The sequence below is a fragment of the Oncorhynchus tshawytscha genome, linkage group LG34 (genome assembly GCF_018296145.1).
Source record: "Oncorhynchus tshawytscha isolate Ot180627B linkage group LG34, Otsh_v2.0, whole genome shotgun sequence".
In the NCBI taxonomy this organism is placed as follows: domain Eukaryota; kingdom Metazoa; phylum Chordata; class Actinopteri; order Salmoniformes; family Salmonidae; genus Oncorhynchus; species Oncorhynchus tshawytscha.
This window is the reverse complement of record NC_056462.1, coordinates 10,847,219-10,864,425: the sequence shown is the minus strand read 5'-3', so window position 1 is coordinate 10,864,425 and position 17,207 is coordinate 10,847,219. Positions and strand designations below refer to the sequence as shown.

Below are 17,207 nucleotides of genomic sequence, written 5' to 3'. Positions count from 1 at the left end.
TGTCGTGATCACCTTGCTGGACAACACCTGGCCCATGAGAACCCTCCACTGGGACAGTGCCCGAAGGCATGTCGGGGACACCTGAATTGACTGGTTTAGGTAAAGAAATGCATCCAAGCGTGTTGCTAGCACCCAGCACTGGAACAGCCCCAGGGTAATGACCACCATCATAGAAGCATCATCCCCAGTAGGCGCAGGAACTGGTGAAAACGTACTGTGTGCCCCAGCCGAAAATTGGGCCAAGCAGAGCTGGAAACGTGACAACCTCTGCAGGGGTAGAAAAGTGCAATTTAAGGATGAGTCTAACTCGAGACCCAGGAATGGAATGTGCTGCAATAGGGTTAGACAGCTCCTTTTTCTGGTTTACAATAAAACCTAGAGAAGGAACATGGAGCACTAGCCTCGATATGGGTAACACTGCTTGTTCCTTTGACTGCTATCAGCCAATCGTCCAAATAGGCCAACACCCTCAGCCCCTGGCCCCTCTTGGAGTACCAAAAAATGATGCTACTCTCGTTGCGTGAGGAGGTGGCTGTCCCCAAATAAAGTCCTCTTCATCACCCGAGGAAACCCCCTGAGCTGTCCAGGGACGCCATGTCGTCATCCGAACATGGGCCCTGTATGTCACCAAACCCACCGGCTCACCATCTCCCTGCTGGGAAGCTAGTTCCACCTTTTCCGACAACAGCCTCAAGTCCCTCTCCACTTCCTGTACCTCGGTCCCAGCCAAGTTGCCAAATTCTTGGAAAGGAAAGTCGCAAAGAATGTTACAAGAATGCTACACGTCTTTCCAGGAAGTTTACACACAGTATGTGGCAATGCCCACACGGTTCGTATAACCCGCATGACTGGGGGCATGATCGTGACCTCGAACCCGGCTTAGCCATCGTCATCTCGGTCGCTTTCTTAGCCATCTTAACCATTGATCCAGCAAACTGAAGAATAATTAACAATACCAAATACAAACTTCAGCACACAATGTCCAGGGGGTGAGCACGCTCTACCACTATGAGACAGTTTAGTTGGCACAACGTAAGACAGTCACGTTTTCTAATTGCTTGTTTCAGTAGTGTGAATTGTTCCTGGTCACATCCAGGTGAAGAATGGAATAGTTGAAGAAATGAATCTGAGCCTCATGATTATCACCTGTGGAAGGCGGGGCTTCCAGCAAGGTGCAGATTTCATTGGCCTTGTCAGGTGTGATTGTGGATCCTTCAACCGGTCACGAGAGTGCGACTTCAGTATGTTGTACCGAAGTTGAGTGACTGAGGGGGAACTCGTGTACATTTTTATGTCAATTACCTGGTGAAGTTCATACATTGTGTTTTTGTATATGTCAACATAAGTTGTATTCATTTAATTTTATGAATTGTTTTACTTTATTTAACTAGGCAAGTCAGTTAAGAACAAATTCTTATTTTCAATGACGGCCTAGGAACAGCCTTGTCAGCTCGGGGATTTGAACTTGCGTTTCGGTTACTAGTCCAACACTCTAACCACTAGGCTACCCTGCCGCCCCAACGAATGAAGAAAATAATATCCAAGCACATCACTATTCCCATTGAAGAGGGCTCTATGCTGACTTTTTTTCTTTACAAGGAGTAAGTATAAGTAAAATGTAGGCACACAAATAAATTTAGGAGCACAATTAAAAATATTTCAGGTATTAAAGCTAGAATCTTTAATTTTTCTAGGCACACTGACGCTCCTAAATTAAAATTCCACATTGCACAACAAAATATTTAGTGAGTATGTATATGTGATATGTGTATATATGCATATGTGAGTAAAATGGTCGCACTGTAGAACCCTGTTGAGGATCTATGGGTTATATGTATTTCTCCCTCACCTTGCTCCCCCATTTTTAGTCCACTCAGCAGATCAATGTTCTCTGGTCCGTCTTCTATTGTCTCCTCTTTGACTAGCAGCAGATCAGACTTCCCATCCTCCATGTCTACTGACTGTAAGAGATACAGAGTGAGAGGATGTTGGATCAAGAAATCTCATATGAGCATATTCTGATTGGGCAATGAAGGATTGCGAAGAGTACTATGCAAACATGTTAGTTGATTTGATTACTTGACACTCTTTGAAATGGTTTGATAATTCAAAGACATGGTCCCACCCTTCTGAAAAAATGAATCAAGACCTGGGCCCGTATCCACAAAGAATCTGAGTAGAAGTGCTGATCAATGATCAGGTCCCCTGTCTACATAGTCTTATTCATTATGATTTAAAAGGCTAAACTGATCGTAGATCAGCACTCCTACTCTGAGACTCTTTGTGGATACGGGACCTAACATAACCATTCAGACAGGAGTTTACAGTGGGCTCACCTCAGTGAGACTGTATGTGGTCCTGTGCTGCTCAGCTAATTCCTCTGTGGGTTCAGAAGGAGGTGTAGTCTGGTTGTCCTCCATGACCATGTTCCCTTCAGGGTTCGCCAGACCCTCCTCACAGCCCTCCTCCTTCACAAACAGCACCTCTGGACCCTCCTCCTCCTAGAAGAGACAGGTGATACAGATACAGTGGGGCAAAAAAGTATTTAGTCAGCCACCAATTGTGCAAGTTCTCCCACTTAAAAAGATGAGAGAGGCCTGTAATTTTCATCATAGGTACACTTCAACTCTGACAAAATGAGAAAAAAAAACCTGAAAATCACATTGTAGGATTTTTTATGAATTTATTTGCAAATTATGGTGGAAAATAAGTATTTGGTAATAACAAAAGTTTATCTCAATACTTTGTTATATACCCTTTGTTGGCAATGACAGAGGTCAAACGTTTTCTGTAAGTCTTCACAAGGTTTTCACACACTGTTGCTGGTATTTTGTCCCATTCCTCCATGCAGATCTCCTCTAGAGCAGTGATGTTTTGGGGCTGTTGCTGGGCAACACAGACTTTCAACTCCCTCCAAAGATTTTCTATGGGGTTGAGATCTGGAGACTGGCTAGGCCACTCCAGGACCTTGAAATGCTTCTTACAAAGCCACTCCTTCGTTGCCCGGGCGGTGTGTTTGGGATCATTGTCATGCTGAAAGACCCAGCCACGTTTCATCTTCAATGCCCTTGCTAATGGAAGGAGGTTTTCACTCAAAATCTCACGACACATGGCCCCATTCATTCTTTCCTTTACACGGATCAGTCGTCCTGGTCCCTTTGCAGGAAAACAGCCCCAAAGCATGATGTTTCCACCCCCATGCTTCACAGTAGGTATGGTGTTCTTTGGATGCAACTCAGCATTCTTTGTCCTCCAAACACGACGAGTTGAGTTTTTACCAAAAAGTTATATTTTGGTTTCATCTGACCATATGACATTCTCCCAATCTTCTTCTGGATCATCCAAATGCTCTCTAGCAAACTTCAGACGGGCCTGGACATGTACTGGCTTAAGCAGGGGCACACGTCTGGTACTGCAGGATTTGAGTCCCTGGCGGCGTAGTGTGTTACTGATGGTAGGCTTTGTTACTTTGGTCCCAGCTCTCTGCAGGTCATTCACCTAGGTCCCCCCGTGTGGTTCTGAGATTTTTGCTCACCGTTCTTGTGATCATTTTGACCCCACTGGGTGAGATCTTGCGTGGAGCCCCAGATCGAGGGAGATTATCAGTGGTCTTGTATGTCTTCCATTTCCTAATAATTGCTCCCACAGTTGATTTCTTCAAACCAAGCTGCTTACCTATTGCAGATTCAGTCTTCCCAGCCTGGTGCAGGTCTACAATTTTGTTTCTGGTGTCCTTTGACAGCTCTTTGGTCTTGGCCATAGTGGAGTTTGGAGTGTGACTGTTTGAGGTTGTGGACAGGTGTCTTTTATACTGATAACAAGTTCAAACAGGTGCCATTAATACAGGTAACGAGTGGAGGACAGAGGAGCCTCTTAAATAAGAATTTACAGGTCTGTGAGAGCCAGAAATCTTGCTTGTTTGTAGGTGACCAAATACTTATTTCCACTATAATTTGCAAATAAATTCATTAAAAATCCTCTCATCTTTTTAAGTGGGAGAACTTGCACAATTGGTGGCTGACTAAATACTTTTTTGCCCCACTGTATATACTCCCTCAGGTACGTATACACACACAGATAATAAATAGACTTTCAACATGGAGTATTTACCCATCCCCAATACAGTTGAGTGCTGTACTGTAGTTACACAATTACTTACACAATTAAACTCATCATGGAGGACATCAATATGACGTGAGTAAAAATATGTCAGCTATGTAAAGTCATCAGACAAACCTTAAACTATTTTGAAGTGTACAGTAGGTATTTTACCTTCATTTAACTAGGCAAGTCCGTTAAGAACAAATTCTTATTTTCAATGATGGCCTAGGAACAGTGGGTTAACTGCCTGTTCAGGGGCAGAACGACAAATTTGTACCTTGTCTGCTTGGGGATTTGAACTTGCAACCTTACTAGTCCAATGCTCTAACCACTAGGCTACCCTGCCGCCCCAGGTACAGTTGAAGTTGGAAGTTTACATACACCAAATATATTTTAACTCAGTTTTTCACAACTCCTGACATTTAATCCTAGTAAAAATTGCCTGTTTTAGGTCAGTTAGGATCACCACTTTATTTTAAGAATGTGAAATGTCAGAATAATAGTGGAGAGAATTATTTATTGAAGCTTTTATTTCTTTCAACACATTCCCAGTGAGTCAGAAGTTTACATACACTCAATTAGTATTCGGTAGCATTGCCTTTAAATTGTTTAACTTGGGTCAAACGTTTCATTCAGGTAGCCTTCCACAAGCTTCTCACAATGAGGGGTGAATTTTGTCCCATTCCTCCTGACAGAGCTGATGTAACTGACTCAGGTTTGTAGGCCTACTTGCTCGCACACACATTTTCAGTTTTGCCCACAAATTTTCTATAGGATTGAGGTCAGGGCTTAGTGATGGCCACTCCAATACCTTGACTTTGTTGTCCTTAAGCCATTTTGCCACAACTTTGGAAGTTTGCTTGGGGGGTCATTGTCCATTTGGAAGACCCATTTGCGACCAAGCTTTAACTTCCTGACTGATGTCTTGAGATGTTGCTTCAATATATCAACATAATTTTCATTCCGCATGATGCCATCTATTTTGTGAAGTGCACCAGTCCCTCCTGCAGCAAAGCACCCCCACAACATGATGCTGCCACCCCTGTGCTTCACGGTTGGAATGGTGTTCTTCGGCTTGCAAGCATCCCCCATTTTCCTCCAAACATAACGATGGTCATTATTGCCAAACAGTTCAATTTTTGTTTCATCAGACCAGAGGACATTTCTCCAAAAAGTAAGATCTTTGTCCCCATGTGCAGTTGCAAACTATACTCTGGCTTTTTTTATGGCGGTTTTGGAGCAGTGGCTTCTTCCTTGCTGAGCAGCCCTTTTTTACTGTGGATATAGATACTTTTGTACCTGTTTCCTCCAGCATCTTCACAAGGTCCATTGCTGTTGTTCTGGGATTATTTTGCACTTTTCGCACCAAAGTACGTTCATCTCTAGGAGACAGAACACGTCTCCTTCCTGAGCGGTATGATCCCATGGTGTTTATACTTGCATACTTTAGTTTGTACAGATGAACGTGGTACCTTTAGGCATTTGGAAATTGCTCCCAAGGATTAACCAGACTTGTGGAGGTCTACAATTTTTTCTTTGAGGTCTTGGCTGATTTCTTTTGATTTTTTTCCATGATGTCAAGCAAAGAGGCACTGAGTTTGAAGGTAGGCCTTGAAATACAGCCACAGGTACACCAACAATTGACTCAAATGATGTCAATTAGCCTATCAGAAGCATCTAAAGCCATGACATTTTCTGGAATTTTCCAAGCTGTTTAAAGGCACAGTCAACTTACTGTATGTAAACTTCTGACCCACTGGAATTGTGATACAGTGAATGATAAGTGAAATAATCTGTCTGTAAACAATTGTTAGAAAAATTACTTGTATCATGCACAGATGTCCTAACCAACTTGCCAAAACTATAGTTTGTTAACAAGAAATTTGTGGAGTGGTTGAAAAATGAGTTTTAATGATTCCAACCTAAGTGTATGTAAACCTCCAACTTAGTGTGTAGGTATATTTAGTGTGTGTATTGATTATAAAGCACTCGAGTGTATACAGTCAATAAAAGTCTTAGAATGAGAAGTCACATTTTGTTTTTATTAAACAGAAACAAGTGTTAAAAACACCATATGAAAACCACACATACATGTCTCAACAACAAATCAGCATGAACTTGATAAACTGCATTCATTTTCTAATGAAAAGTGTTTTGGGGAAAATAATTAAGTAGTTGAATGGAGGTAATGAAATAGGCATTTGTGAACATCACACACACACACATATATATATATACACTACCTTTTCAAAAGTTTGGGGTCACTTAGAAATGTCCTTGTTTTTAAAAGAAGAGCACTGTATTTCTGATCAATTTGATGGTATTTTAATGGACAAAATGGGCTTTTATTTAAAAAACAAGGACATTTCTAAGTGACCCCAAACATTTGAACGGTAGTATATATATATATATATATATATATATATATATATATATATATATATATATATTTTAAATTAAAAAGAAAGAATAGTAAAAAAAAGAAAAAGAAAGAAAAACCCTTGAATGAGTAGGTGTGTCCAAACTTGACTGGTATTGTTGTATATATATACACACACGCACATGTATATGCCTTATATACTGATTCACACAATATCTGGATGCAATATTCTATTCAGGAACATTCAACACTGAAATCTGCTGATATTTTTGCTGAGAATAATGAAAATGAATCTTTGACGTTAATGCAGGGCTTGCTCTAAACCATTCCTGAGTGGATTGGTTACTATCTATGTTATGGAGTGGAATGTTTTTTCAGTTGGTGCATCCTGAGGGAGCTCCTCTCGGAGAACCTCTTCCCGCGAACGGCCTTTCTCCTGTGTGGACCTTCAGGTGCATCTTTAGATGGTTCTGGTGGGAGAATCTCTTCTCACACTGGGGGCAACTGTAGGATTTCTCCCGTGTGGACCCTCTGGTGCCTATTCAGGCTGGACGAGTGGGAGAAGCGCATATGACACTGGCTACAGCTGAAGGGTTTCACTCCTGTGTGGACCCTCTGGTGGATCTTCAGGTTGCCAGCTTGGGCGAAACGCATGTGACACTGGGTACAGCTGAAGGGTTTCACCCCTGTGTGTACCCTCTGGTGGATTTTCAGGTTACCAGCCTGGGCAAAGCGCATGTGACACTGGGTACAGCTGAAGGGTTTCTCCCCTGTATGGACCCTCTGGTGGATCTCCATCTTCTGGAGGCAGCTGAAGCTTTTCTTACAGAACATGCAGAGGAACAGTTTCTCTTTACTATTGCCTGATGTTTCTCCCCCTCCCAGAGCCTTGGCCTTTTGGTCCTTTGAGTTCAATACCTGATTGAAAAGGATGTGTGAATCGGGAGGCCCCATCAACGTGGACACTGGGTCACGATCCCTGAGCGTGCGTAAAGGGGAGTTGGTTGCGACATTTGGATTTGTCTCTACACTTTCCCTGTAATCTAAGAAATCTCTGCCTTGTAAGTGTCCATCTCTTAGGTGACTATCTGCATTCCATGTGGGAGAAGCGTCGGCCTCCACTTTCACCTCATCTAGAATCAGACCCTCCCCTTTCTTATCTAGGCACCCTTCGGAGTATACACTACTACTGTACCGGTTCCAGTCCCCTCTAGACAGATCAGTCTGGGTCTCTAAACCCAAGGGCATGTTGCCACGGTCCATGTTTGTAGCGTAAGAACAAGACTGATCACCACCAGTGTGTAACGTGTCATCATCTCCACGGTAATGGTCCGTTCTTTGGCTTTGGTGACATACCGGAAAGTACTCTGAGCCGGAAGCAGGAGGACAGCCCAGTAGCCCCAGCCTCTCCGGGTCTAAACTGTGGTCAGATCCTGTATGGAAGAGCCTGTGTGTTACAGTTAAAGTCTCGGTGTCTGTCTCTGACTTGAGGACGGTGTTCGGCGTTCCACTGACCTCCGTGATGCTGCGTTGGGTCCTGGGCGGCACTGGGGCGGTGGTGGAGTCCTCAGTGGCTTCATGGGGCACTCCAGCCACTCCAGTCTGGATGTCACTACTGTGCCGTGGGTCCTCTCCTTCAGACCCCTCCAGCTTCACCCCAGGACCTGCAGCCTCTGCATCTGCAGACTGACACAAGAAGAGAGGAGGTTATTACCGGCACATGAGTCTAATTGGATAACAGTGTTGTAGGGAAGTCTCACAAGCTCCCCTATGGCAGCTAAATGAAGATGTACATGTAAGTAAGTGAATAGCTGAGGGGAGCCTTTCTGAAGTAAACTGGACACATTTGACGTACTGTAATTTTTATGTTACACTATTACACTAACCTCTATAACAATAACATGCTGGGTTGAGGTTCCACTCCCCTCATCAACAGTGATTGGTTGGTCATCTCGCCATGTATTGTCTCTCGCTGGCTTCACAAAACTCCTGTGGCCTCCAGTGAGATGTCCTTCACCTGAGAGTGATTGGGGGGGAAAGAGGTGATTAGGTTAGCTACTGTCAATGCTCAATGGTATATTGTACACTATTGTTACTGTCTAGAATTGGCAAGGATCAAGACCCAATTATGGTTAAGACAGTTTCCATGACTCGGTCCTCGGGACCCTAAGGTGTGCACTTTTTGTTTTGTTGCCCTAACACTACAAAGCTTGATGATTAGTTGACTTTTTGAATCAGATGTGTAGTGCTAGGGCAAAAAAACAAAACGGTCTGGAGGACCGAGTTTGGGAAATGCTGAGTTAAAACATCTAAAGTCACACATGCGCATAGGAGAACGGTGCGACAGGCCCCGCAGCCTCGGTCTTCTGCTAAATGTACCTCTTGTCATTCCTCTGTTTCGGTCGAGGATCTTGACACTACTGGGACGACTGGCGAGGACGCGCTCTCGCATTGTCCTTTCTGCGCGCTCCCGTGCCACCTTCAGTTCTTGAAGCTGTAGTTTCCTCCGCAATGAGCCGTTTTCTTTCCGGCTTTGAGTTATTTCCAAACGAAACACTGCATAGTCGTCGTCTACGAGTTTACAGATCTCTGCCACGGCTGCATTCGCTAGCACCTCCATAATGGAGGCTATTTGAGCATGAAAAACCATACAGTTAGCCATTGTTAGCAGCTAGCTAGCGTTACCTAGATAACATCTATCAACAAAGTCCTGTCTCCAACGAAAATTAAACACTACCTGGGATAATTATGTGACGCTATGCATTTAAATGTCATATTTTGAGTTCCATGGTGTTAGTAAACGTCCTAATACAAACGCTAACGTGGAAATTGCTCTTAGTCACTGTTCACTTCCGTTTAAACTGAAGAGAAATTATCTTATTGGTTGTCGTCATAGCTCAAAGGGTGTGGTTAAATAAAACATTTTGGCGCCCTGTTTCAATTACGGTACTGTTTATTACGTTACATATCAAATCTCATATGATCAGTATCTTTCAAGCTGAGAGCAGAATTGTTTAGAAAGTGTGTTAACAAAACTATAGTAGTAAATAATAGAATCACCATGGTAAGTTAAATATTCTGGGTAAATAGGCTGGGTTTCTGTACAGCACTTTGAGATATCAGCTGATGTAAGAAGGGCTATATAAATACATTTGATTTGATATTCAACTGTCCGAGTTCTAGCCTAGATCCGTCCTAATATCATTGTGTAAAAATGTTTGTTTAGTTGACCGCGTCTATCTCTACAAGGTACCACAAAATATACACAACATTTGGAATTGTTAAATTATGATTTTGAAATACCTACTCAGCTAGCTAGCTAGCACTCACTCACATGGCTAACGTTAGTGCTGTCATGAAAAGGGGCATGAGGGAAGTCCTACAATATTGTTTTTTTCTAGTTTTGGGAACGCTTGGGAGCAGGAGCATATACCCACAAGCCATCTTCTCATTGGTTTTTAGGAGCCGATACCCACGTGGGTGATTGAAAGATGAACTGAGGTCCAGACTCCAGTCCAGTTGGTTGTGGTAATGCACCTTAAAGTTGACCTTGTGCATTTAAGGTATAATAACAACCCAATGTTTATATCCCAGGACAAATTAGGTAGCAACAGCAAGCAAGCTAGCTAAATGCCCATATATATGTAATGTTTTTCGACCTATCCCCAAATTAATATAGTTATGCGTGTCCTGATCGTGTCTGGGGGACATGATATTATAAAATGTTAACCACAGCCAAGTCCATCTCTAACACAGTGATTCAAGAACCTAAAAATATGGATCCATTGTAGTGTATTATAATTAGATTCCCATATGTGTTGATTCAAGAAGTGCGGCTGCACTTCCTGATTTGGCCTCGTTTTTCATCAATGTTCATTAAGAAATGCTAGCGGCCATAACTGAAGACAAAACAATAATTTTATTGGGGTGTGACTATTGTCCTTCCTCCGTCTCCTAAGCTAAGGTTAGGCCGTATTAATAACTAGACAGTTTATTAAACTGTTTATGAGAGGCACATGTATTTATTTGATTAGCAATGCATGTCGATGTTTTGATTGTTGATCACCTAGTATAAAGGGATGCCAGTTGACGTACGACGCCGTTCATGTTAGAAAACCACCGCATTTATTCTTTCGACAACAACAGCTGAGTGTATACCCCAAGCTGCATGATAACATTGCCTACAACTAGTTAATTTATATCACCACGGTCAATTTCTGGTAATGGGAAATCGATGTTTTCTGAAACTTGGGGCTTTCACCAAATTGTACCGGGAAAAGGTTAATTACTCTGAGCTTTTAACACAGTGCCCATCAGTGACATCTGCTGGTCAGCATGTTTGATGTCTCTATGCAGTATACTTGTTTTCCGATGCATCCATCAAAACATAGTGGTGCAATGGGTAGATGTGAGCGTTGATTTAATACATTCAATTAGAATGTGGGGTTCACATCCTATTTATCCTTTTTTAACGCCAGTTTATTAAATAAAGGTGAAATTAAAAAAAATAAAAAAAACGGGTATTATTTAGGATCCCGAAGACAAAAGATTATCATAGGTTACACAAAAAGTTTTATTTGAACTATAGGAAGAAACTAAATTTTCAACCGTAGCCAGGATTTTATATTGTGCCTATGCTAGTGTCTGATCCCAAATCGCTGCCCCTACCTGCACTAACGTTGATGTATTAGAATATTTAAAAATCTAAATAAATTGGTAAATAAGGTGTCCAGTAGAGGTCGGTGTATGACAGAAACATTGTACTGAAGAAATTCCGTGGGATCAATAATTTTGCAAATCATGGTTCGAAAAAGCACACTAGCTCAGTGTTTGAAACGAACAACTTTACAAAAGATGGTGGTTACATGGCATGATTTAGGATGTTACATTTTTCAAAAACTGAGCAGCCTATGCTTATCTAAACTCAGAATGTAAAAGTTAGAAATACAATGTAGCTAGTTTAATCTTGTGCTATTAGAAGTCGACTGACTTGCGCTGCTCTACAGGCTGAGCCACCTGTCAGGCGAGAAAGGCAGAAGAATATCTAGAGTAAGTCTGTAAGTACTGTCCAGCATAGGTCGTTGTTTTGGAAGCTACTGACTTGGATCAAACAAAGTTTTTTACCTCATTTATCACGAGGTAACTGCTTGTCAACTTTGCCTTGGGTTTTAATTAAACTTTTTCCACTCACGTTTACATATTAACAAACTTTGGATACATAATTTAATAATTATCAATAAAAACTACTATAGTTGTTTCATTTACAATCACTGTTCTGAAAAATAAAAAGTCTCGAGATTCAATACTGTGTTTTGGTTTTAGGATAGATTAATTTGCCATTTGGCTGTACGCCCTGAACTATCTTTCACCTGCTAAAATTGAATTATCTAGACAAAATTCAAAGATTCTTGAAAGCTCCCAGCAGAGCTGGAATGAGATCGGCACTCTCATGCCTTCTTCAGAGCAACTGGAAACTCAAACATCTCCGACGTTCAAAATAACTGGGAACTCTGGGGGAAAATATGAGCTCTGACTGGAAATCCAAGTCGAGAACTTGGGCCTCTTTCTACAGCTCCGACCTGAAGATCACTGACGTCCAGATTAGACTGTGGTTTTTTCTTCCCTTCTCTGAGTTCCCAGTGGTCTTGAAAGCACCATCAGTTCCGATTTCCGACACCTGTCAGATGGTATTGTGACGTCCGAAGCTTCGAACGTCATCCTCACGTGGTATTGTTACTTTGACGCAAGCATTGAAACGTTGTCGAATCAGTAGTGCTTTGAAAACTGCATCGGAGCTTCTGTATTAATCATCCCGTCACAACCTTCTGAGATCTCCAGACCCTCCTTACACCCCTCTTCCTTCACCAGCAGCACCTCTAGACCCTCCTGGAAGAGACAGGTGATACAAATTACACATACATACACTACCCTAAGGTACATACACGGATAATACACAGACATTGCAAAAATCAGAAACTTTCTGTCCAAAAATGATGCAGAAAAATTAATCCATGCTTTTGTCACTTCTAGGTTAGACTACTGCAATGCTCTACTTTCCGGCTACCCGGATAAAGCACTAAATAAACTTCAGTTAGTGCTAATTACGGCTGCTAGAATCCTGACTAGAACTAAAAAATGTGATCATTTTACTCCATTGCTAGCCTCCCTACACTGGCTTCCTGTCAAGGCAAGGGCTGATTTCAAGGTTTTACTGCTAACCTACTAAGCCTTACATGGGCTTGCTCCTACCTATCTCTCTGATTTGGTCCTGCCGTACATACCTACACGTATGCTATGGTCACAAGACGCAGGCCTCCTACTTGTCCCTGGAATTTCTAAGCAAACAGCTGGAGGTAGGGCTTTCTCCTATAGAGCTCCATTTTTATGGAATGGTCTGCCTACCCATGTGTGAGATGCAACTCGGTCTCAACCTTTAAGTCTTTACTGAAGACTCATCTCTTCAGTGGGTCATATGATTGAGTGTAGTCTGGCCCAGGGGTGTGAAGGTGAACGGAAAGGCTCTGGAGCAACGAACCGCCCTTGCTGTCTCTGCCTGGCCGGTTCCGCTCTTTCCACTGAGATTCTCTGCCTCTAACCGTATTACAGGGGCTGAGTCACTGGCTTACTGGTGCTCTTTCATGACGTCCCTAGGAGGGGTGCGTCACTTGAGTGGGTTGAGTCACTGATGTGATCTTCCTGTCTGGGTTGGCACCCTCCCCTTGGGTTGTGCCGTGGTAGAAATCTTTGTGGGCTATACTCGGCCTTGTCTCAGGATGGTAAGTTGGTGGTTGAAGATATTCCTCTAGTGGTGTGGGGGCTGTGCTTTGGCAAAGTGGGTGGGGTTATATCCTTCCTGTTTGGCCCTGTCTGGGGGTGTCATCGGATGGGGCCACAGTGTCTCCTGACCCCTCCTATCTCAGCCTCCAATATTTATGCTGCAGTAGTTTATGTGTCGGGGGGCTAGGGTCAGTTTGTTATATCTGGAGTACTTCTCCTGTCTTATTCGGTGTCCTGTGTGAATTTAAGTATGCTCTCTCCAATTCTCTCTTTCTCTCGGAGGACCTGAGCCTTAGGACCATGCCTCAGGACTACCTGGCATGATGACTCCTTGCTGTCCCCAGTCCACCTGGCTGTGCTGCTGTTCCAGTTTCAACTGTTCTGCCTGTGATTATTATTATTTGACCATGCTGGTTATTTATTTATGAACATTTGAACATCTTGGCCATGTTCTGTTATAATCTCCACCCGGCACAGCCAGAAGAGGACTGGCCACCCCTCATAGCCTGGTTCCTCTCTAGGTTTCTTCCCAGGTTCTGGCCTTTCTAGGGAGTTTTTCCTAACCACCGTGCTTCTACACCTGCATTGCTTGCTGTTTGGGGTTTTAGGCTGGGTTTCTGTACAGCACTTTGAGATATCAGCTGATGTATGAAGGGCTATATAAATACATTTGATTTGATAAAACACACTTTCAACATGTAGTATTTACCCATCCTCACTACATTTGAGTCCTATACTCTCGTCACAGAATGACTTCATTGTTGTTAAACCCATCTTGGTGGAAAAATGTTGTGGGTAAAAATAACTTATAAATCAAGTCATCAGACAAACCTGACTAAACTATTTTGACATGTACAGTAGGTGTGTGGGTATGTGTAGGTATATTTAGTAAGTCTAATGGTTATAAAGTGCTGTTGGGTGTATGCAGAATAGGGTGAGATCCGAAGTGTTGTATACTAAAGAGTCTCAATGAAAGTCTTAGAATGAAAAGTCCCATTTTGTGTTTATTAAACATAAACAAGTGTTAAATACACCATATGAAAACCACACAAACACATCTCTCTGTGTGCTTAGCAGACATCTCAGCTTGGATGTCAGCCCACCACCTCAAGCTCAACCTCGACATGACATAACTGCTCTTTCTCCCGGGGAAGGTCTGCCCACTCCATGACTTCTCCATCATGGTTGACATCTCCACTGTGTCCAACTACCAGAGTGCAAAGACCCTTGGCGTGACCTTGGACAACACACTGTCATTCTCTGCGAACATCAAATCAGTGACTTTCCTGCAGGTTCATGCTCTACAACAGTAGAGTACGACTCTTCCTCACACAGGAAGTGGTGCCGGTCCTAATCCAGGCTCTTGTCATCTCCAGTCTAGACTACTGCAACTTTCTGTTGGATGGGCTCCCTGCTTGTGCCATCAAACCCCTGCAACTTATCCAGAATGCCGCACCCCGCCTGGTGTTCAACCTCCCCAAAGTGTTCCACTGCTCTTTGGCACACTACTGGCTTCCAGTCGAAGCTCACATCCACGACAAGACCATGGTGCTTGCCTACAGAGCAGCAAGGGGAACTGCCCCCCCTACCTTCAGGCTATGCTCAAACCCAACACCACAACCCAAGCACTATGTTCTGCCTCCTCAGGTCTCTTGGCCGTCCCACCCCTACGGGGTACAGCCCCCACTCAGCCCAGTCAAAGCGCTTCTCTGTCCTGGCACCCAAATGGTGGAACCGACAGAAGAGCCCCCCCGCTAAGTCTTATGTCAAATTTTCTTAAAGTACACTGAATGTGTGATTGTGTTGACTCCCACCATGCTTTCATTTTGATACAGCGCATCAATTTCATGGATTATCAGCTGTTATCAAACACATGAGTCGGAAAACATTAGTGAATTCTACTAGATAAAATGCCAAAATGAATATGCAGTTTAAGTATGAAGTACGCTAGTATGGGTATTCGGACACGGCCACTGCCTGGCTGCAATATTCTACACAGGAATATTCAACACTGAAATCTGTTACTCTTCTAATTCTAAATGTATCTTTGTCTTCAATGCAAGGTTTGATCTAAATGTCAGAAGCTATCAAGTGGAATGGTTACTTTCTATGTTATATAGTGAAATGTTTTTTCTGCTGGTGTATCCTGAGGTAGCTCCTATGAGAACCTCTTCCTGCAGTGCTCACAGGCAAACTGCCTTTCTCCCATGTGAAGCTTCAGGTGCATCTTCAGCTGGTTCGGGTGGGGGAAAAGTATTTCCAAACTAGTGGCAGCTGTACATTTTCTTCCCCGTGTGGACCCTCTGGTGCCTCTTCAGGCTGGACGAGTGGGAGAAGCTCATGTGACACTGTGGACAGCTGAAGGGTTTCTCACCTGAGTGGACCCTCTGGTGGCTCTTCAGGTTCCAAGCCTGGGAGAAGCACATGTGACACTGGGTACAGCTGAAGGGTTTCACCCCTATGTGGACCCTCTGGTGGATCTTCAGGTTGCCAGACTGTGTGAAGCGCATGTGACACTGGGTACAGCTGAAGGGTTTCTCCCCTGTGTGGACCCTCTGGTGTCTCTTCAGGGTGCCAGCCTGGGTGAAGCGCATGTGACACTGGGTACAACTGAATAATTTCTCCCCTGTATGGACCCTCTGGTGGATCTCCACCTTCTGGGGGCAGCTGAAGCCTTTCTTACAGAACATGCAGAGGAACCGTTTCTCTTTACTGTTGCCTGATGTTGCTCCCCCTCCTTGAGTCTTGGACCTTACATCCTTTGAATTCAATACCTGATCGAAAAGGACACAGCCGTGTGAATTGGAAGGTGCCATCGATGTGGACTCTGGGTCTGAATCCCTGAACGCGTGTAAAGGGGAGTGGGTTGCGATATTTGGATTTGGCTCTAAGCTTTCCCTGTAGTCTAGGAAGTCACTAGTGTTGCCCTGTGACTGTCCTTCTCCTAAGTGAGTATCGTCTGCATTCCATGTCAGAGGAGGGTCGCCCTCCTCCTTCACAGTCACATCATCTACAACCAGACCCTCCCCTTTCTTATCTAGGGACCCTTCAGAGTATATACTACTGCTGTACTGGTTCCAGTCCCCTCTCATTGGATTAGTCTGTGTATCTAAGCCCACAGGCACGTCATCAGGTATCATCTCTGTCTCTGTAGTGTATGAATAGGACGGATCATTGCTATTCTGTAACGTGTCACTTGAGTCCTGATGGGACAGAACCTTCCTCGGGCTCCCGTAAAGTAAATACTCAGAGTGGCGACCAGGAGGACTGCCCAGTCGCTCCAGCACTGTTAAAGTGGTAGTGTCCGTCTCTGACTTTAGGATTGCATTCAGCGTTCCACTGATGTCCGTGATGCTGTGTCGGGTCCTGGGCAGCGCTGGTGTGGTGGTGGGGTCCTCCATGGCTATAGGGGGTGCCACTCCAGACGCTGCACCATCCTGGATGTCTCTGCTGTGCCGTGGGTCCTCTCCTTCAGACCTCTCCAGCTTGACCCCAGGACCTGCAACCTCTGCAGACTGAGACAAGAAGAGGGGAGGTCATTACGGGTACATGAGTAGAATTGGATAACAATGTCATAGTGAAGTCTCACAAGCTCCCTTATGGCAGATAAATAAGGATGTACATGTAAGCAAGTGAATAGCTGAGGGGAGCCTTTCTGAAATAAACTGTCCACATTTGATGTACTGTAATTTGTTACACTATGACACTAACCTCTTTCACGATAACATGCTGGGGTGAGGTTCCACTCCCCTCATCTATAGCTATGGGTTGGTCATCTCTCCACGCGTTGTGTCCCACTGGCTTCATAAAGCTCCTGTGGCCTTCACCTAAAAGAGTGATTGGGGGGAAAAGGGATGGTGAAATTAGGTACTGTCAATGCGCAACTCTATATTGTACACTACTGACACTGTCTACATTTGGCAAAGAGGATGTAAGGTAACACTTCTTA

General features: G+C 43.7%; 2 protein-coding genes across 3 annotated transcripts in view; both read right to left on the bottom strand.

Annotated features, from left to right (window-relative positions):
* Positions 1-9,347, bottom strand: part of LOC112231927 (neurotrophin receptor-interacting factor homolog) — a 32,425-nt gene extending 23,078 nt beyond the window's left edge. The window contains exons 1-5 of one of the 2 annotated variants that reach the window (XM_042311898.1): positions 8,861-9,347; positions 8,368-8,498; positions 7,997-8,167; positions 2,337-2,501; positions 1,850-1,961 (exon numbers count right to left, since the gene is read on the bottom strand). In XM_042311898.1, the coding sequence (XP_042167832.1) occupies positions 1,850-1,961; positions 2,337-2,501; positions 7,997-8,167; positions 8,368-8,498; positions 8,861-9,143 (862 nt within the window). In that variant the 5' untranslated portion in view covers positions 9,144-9,347. The remainder of the gene's footprint in view (positions 1-1,849; positions 1,962-2,336; positions 2,502-7,996; positions 8,168-8,367; positions 8,499-8,860) is intronic. The other variant, XM_042311896.1, reaches the window with a different exon arrangement.
* A 5,691-nt stretch (positions 9,348-15,038) lies between these two features.
* LOC112231928 (zinc finger protein 7-like) overlaps positions 15,039-17,207 on the bottom strand; it is a 30,872-nt gene continuing 28,703 nt past the window's right edge. Inside the window, exons 3-4 of the mRNA XM_024398726.2 lie at positions 16,970-17,085; positions 15,039-16,773 (exon numbers count right to left, since the gene is read on the bottom strand). Of these exons, the coding sequence (XP_024254494.2) occupies positions 15,523-16,773; positions 16,970-17,085 (1,367 nt within the window). The 3' untranslated portion in view covers positions 15,039-15,522. The remainder of the gene's footprint in view (positions 16,774-16,969; positions 17,086-17,207) is intronic.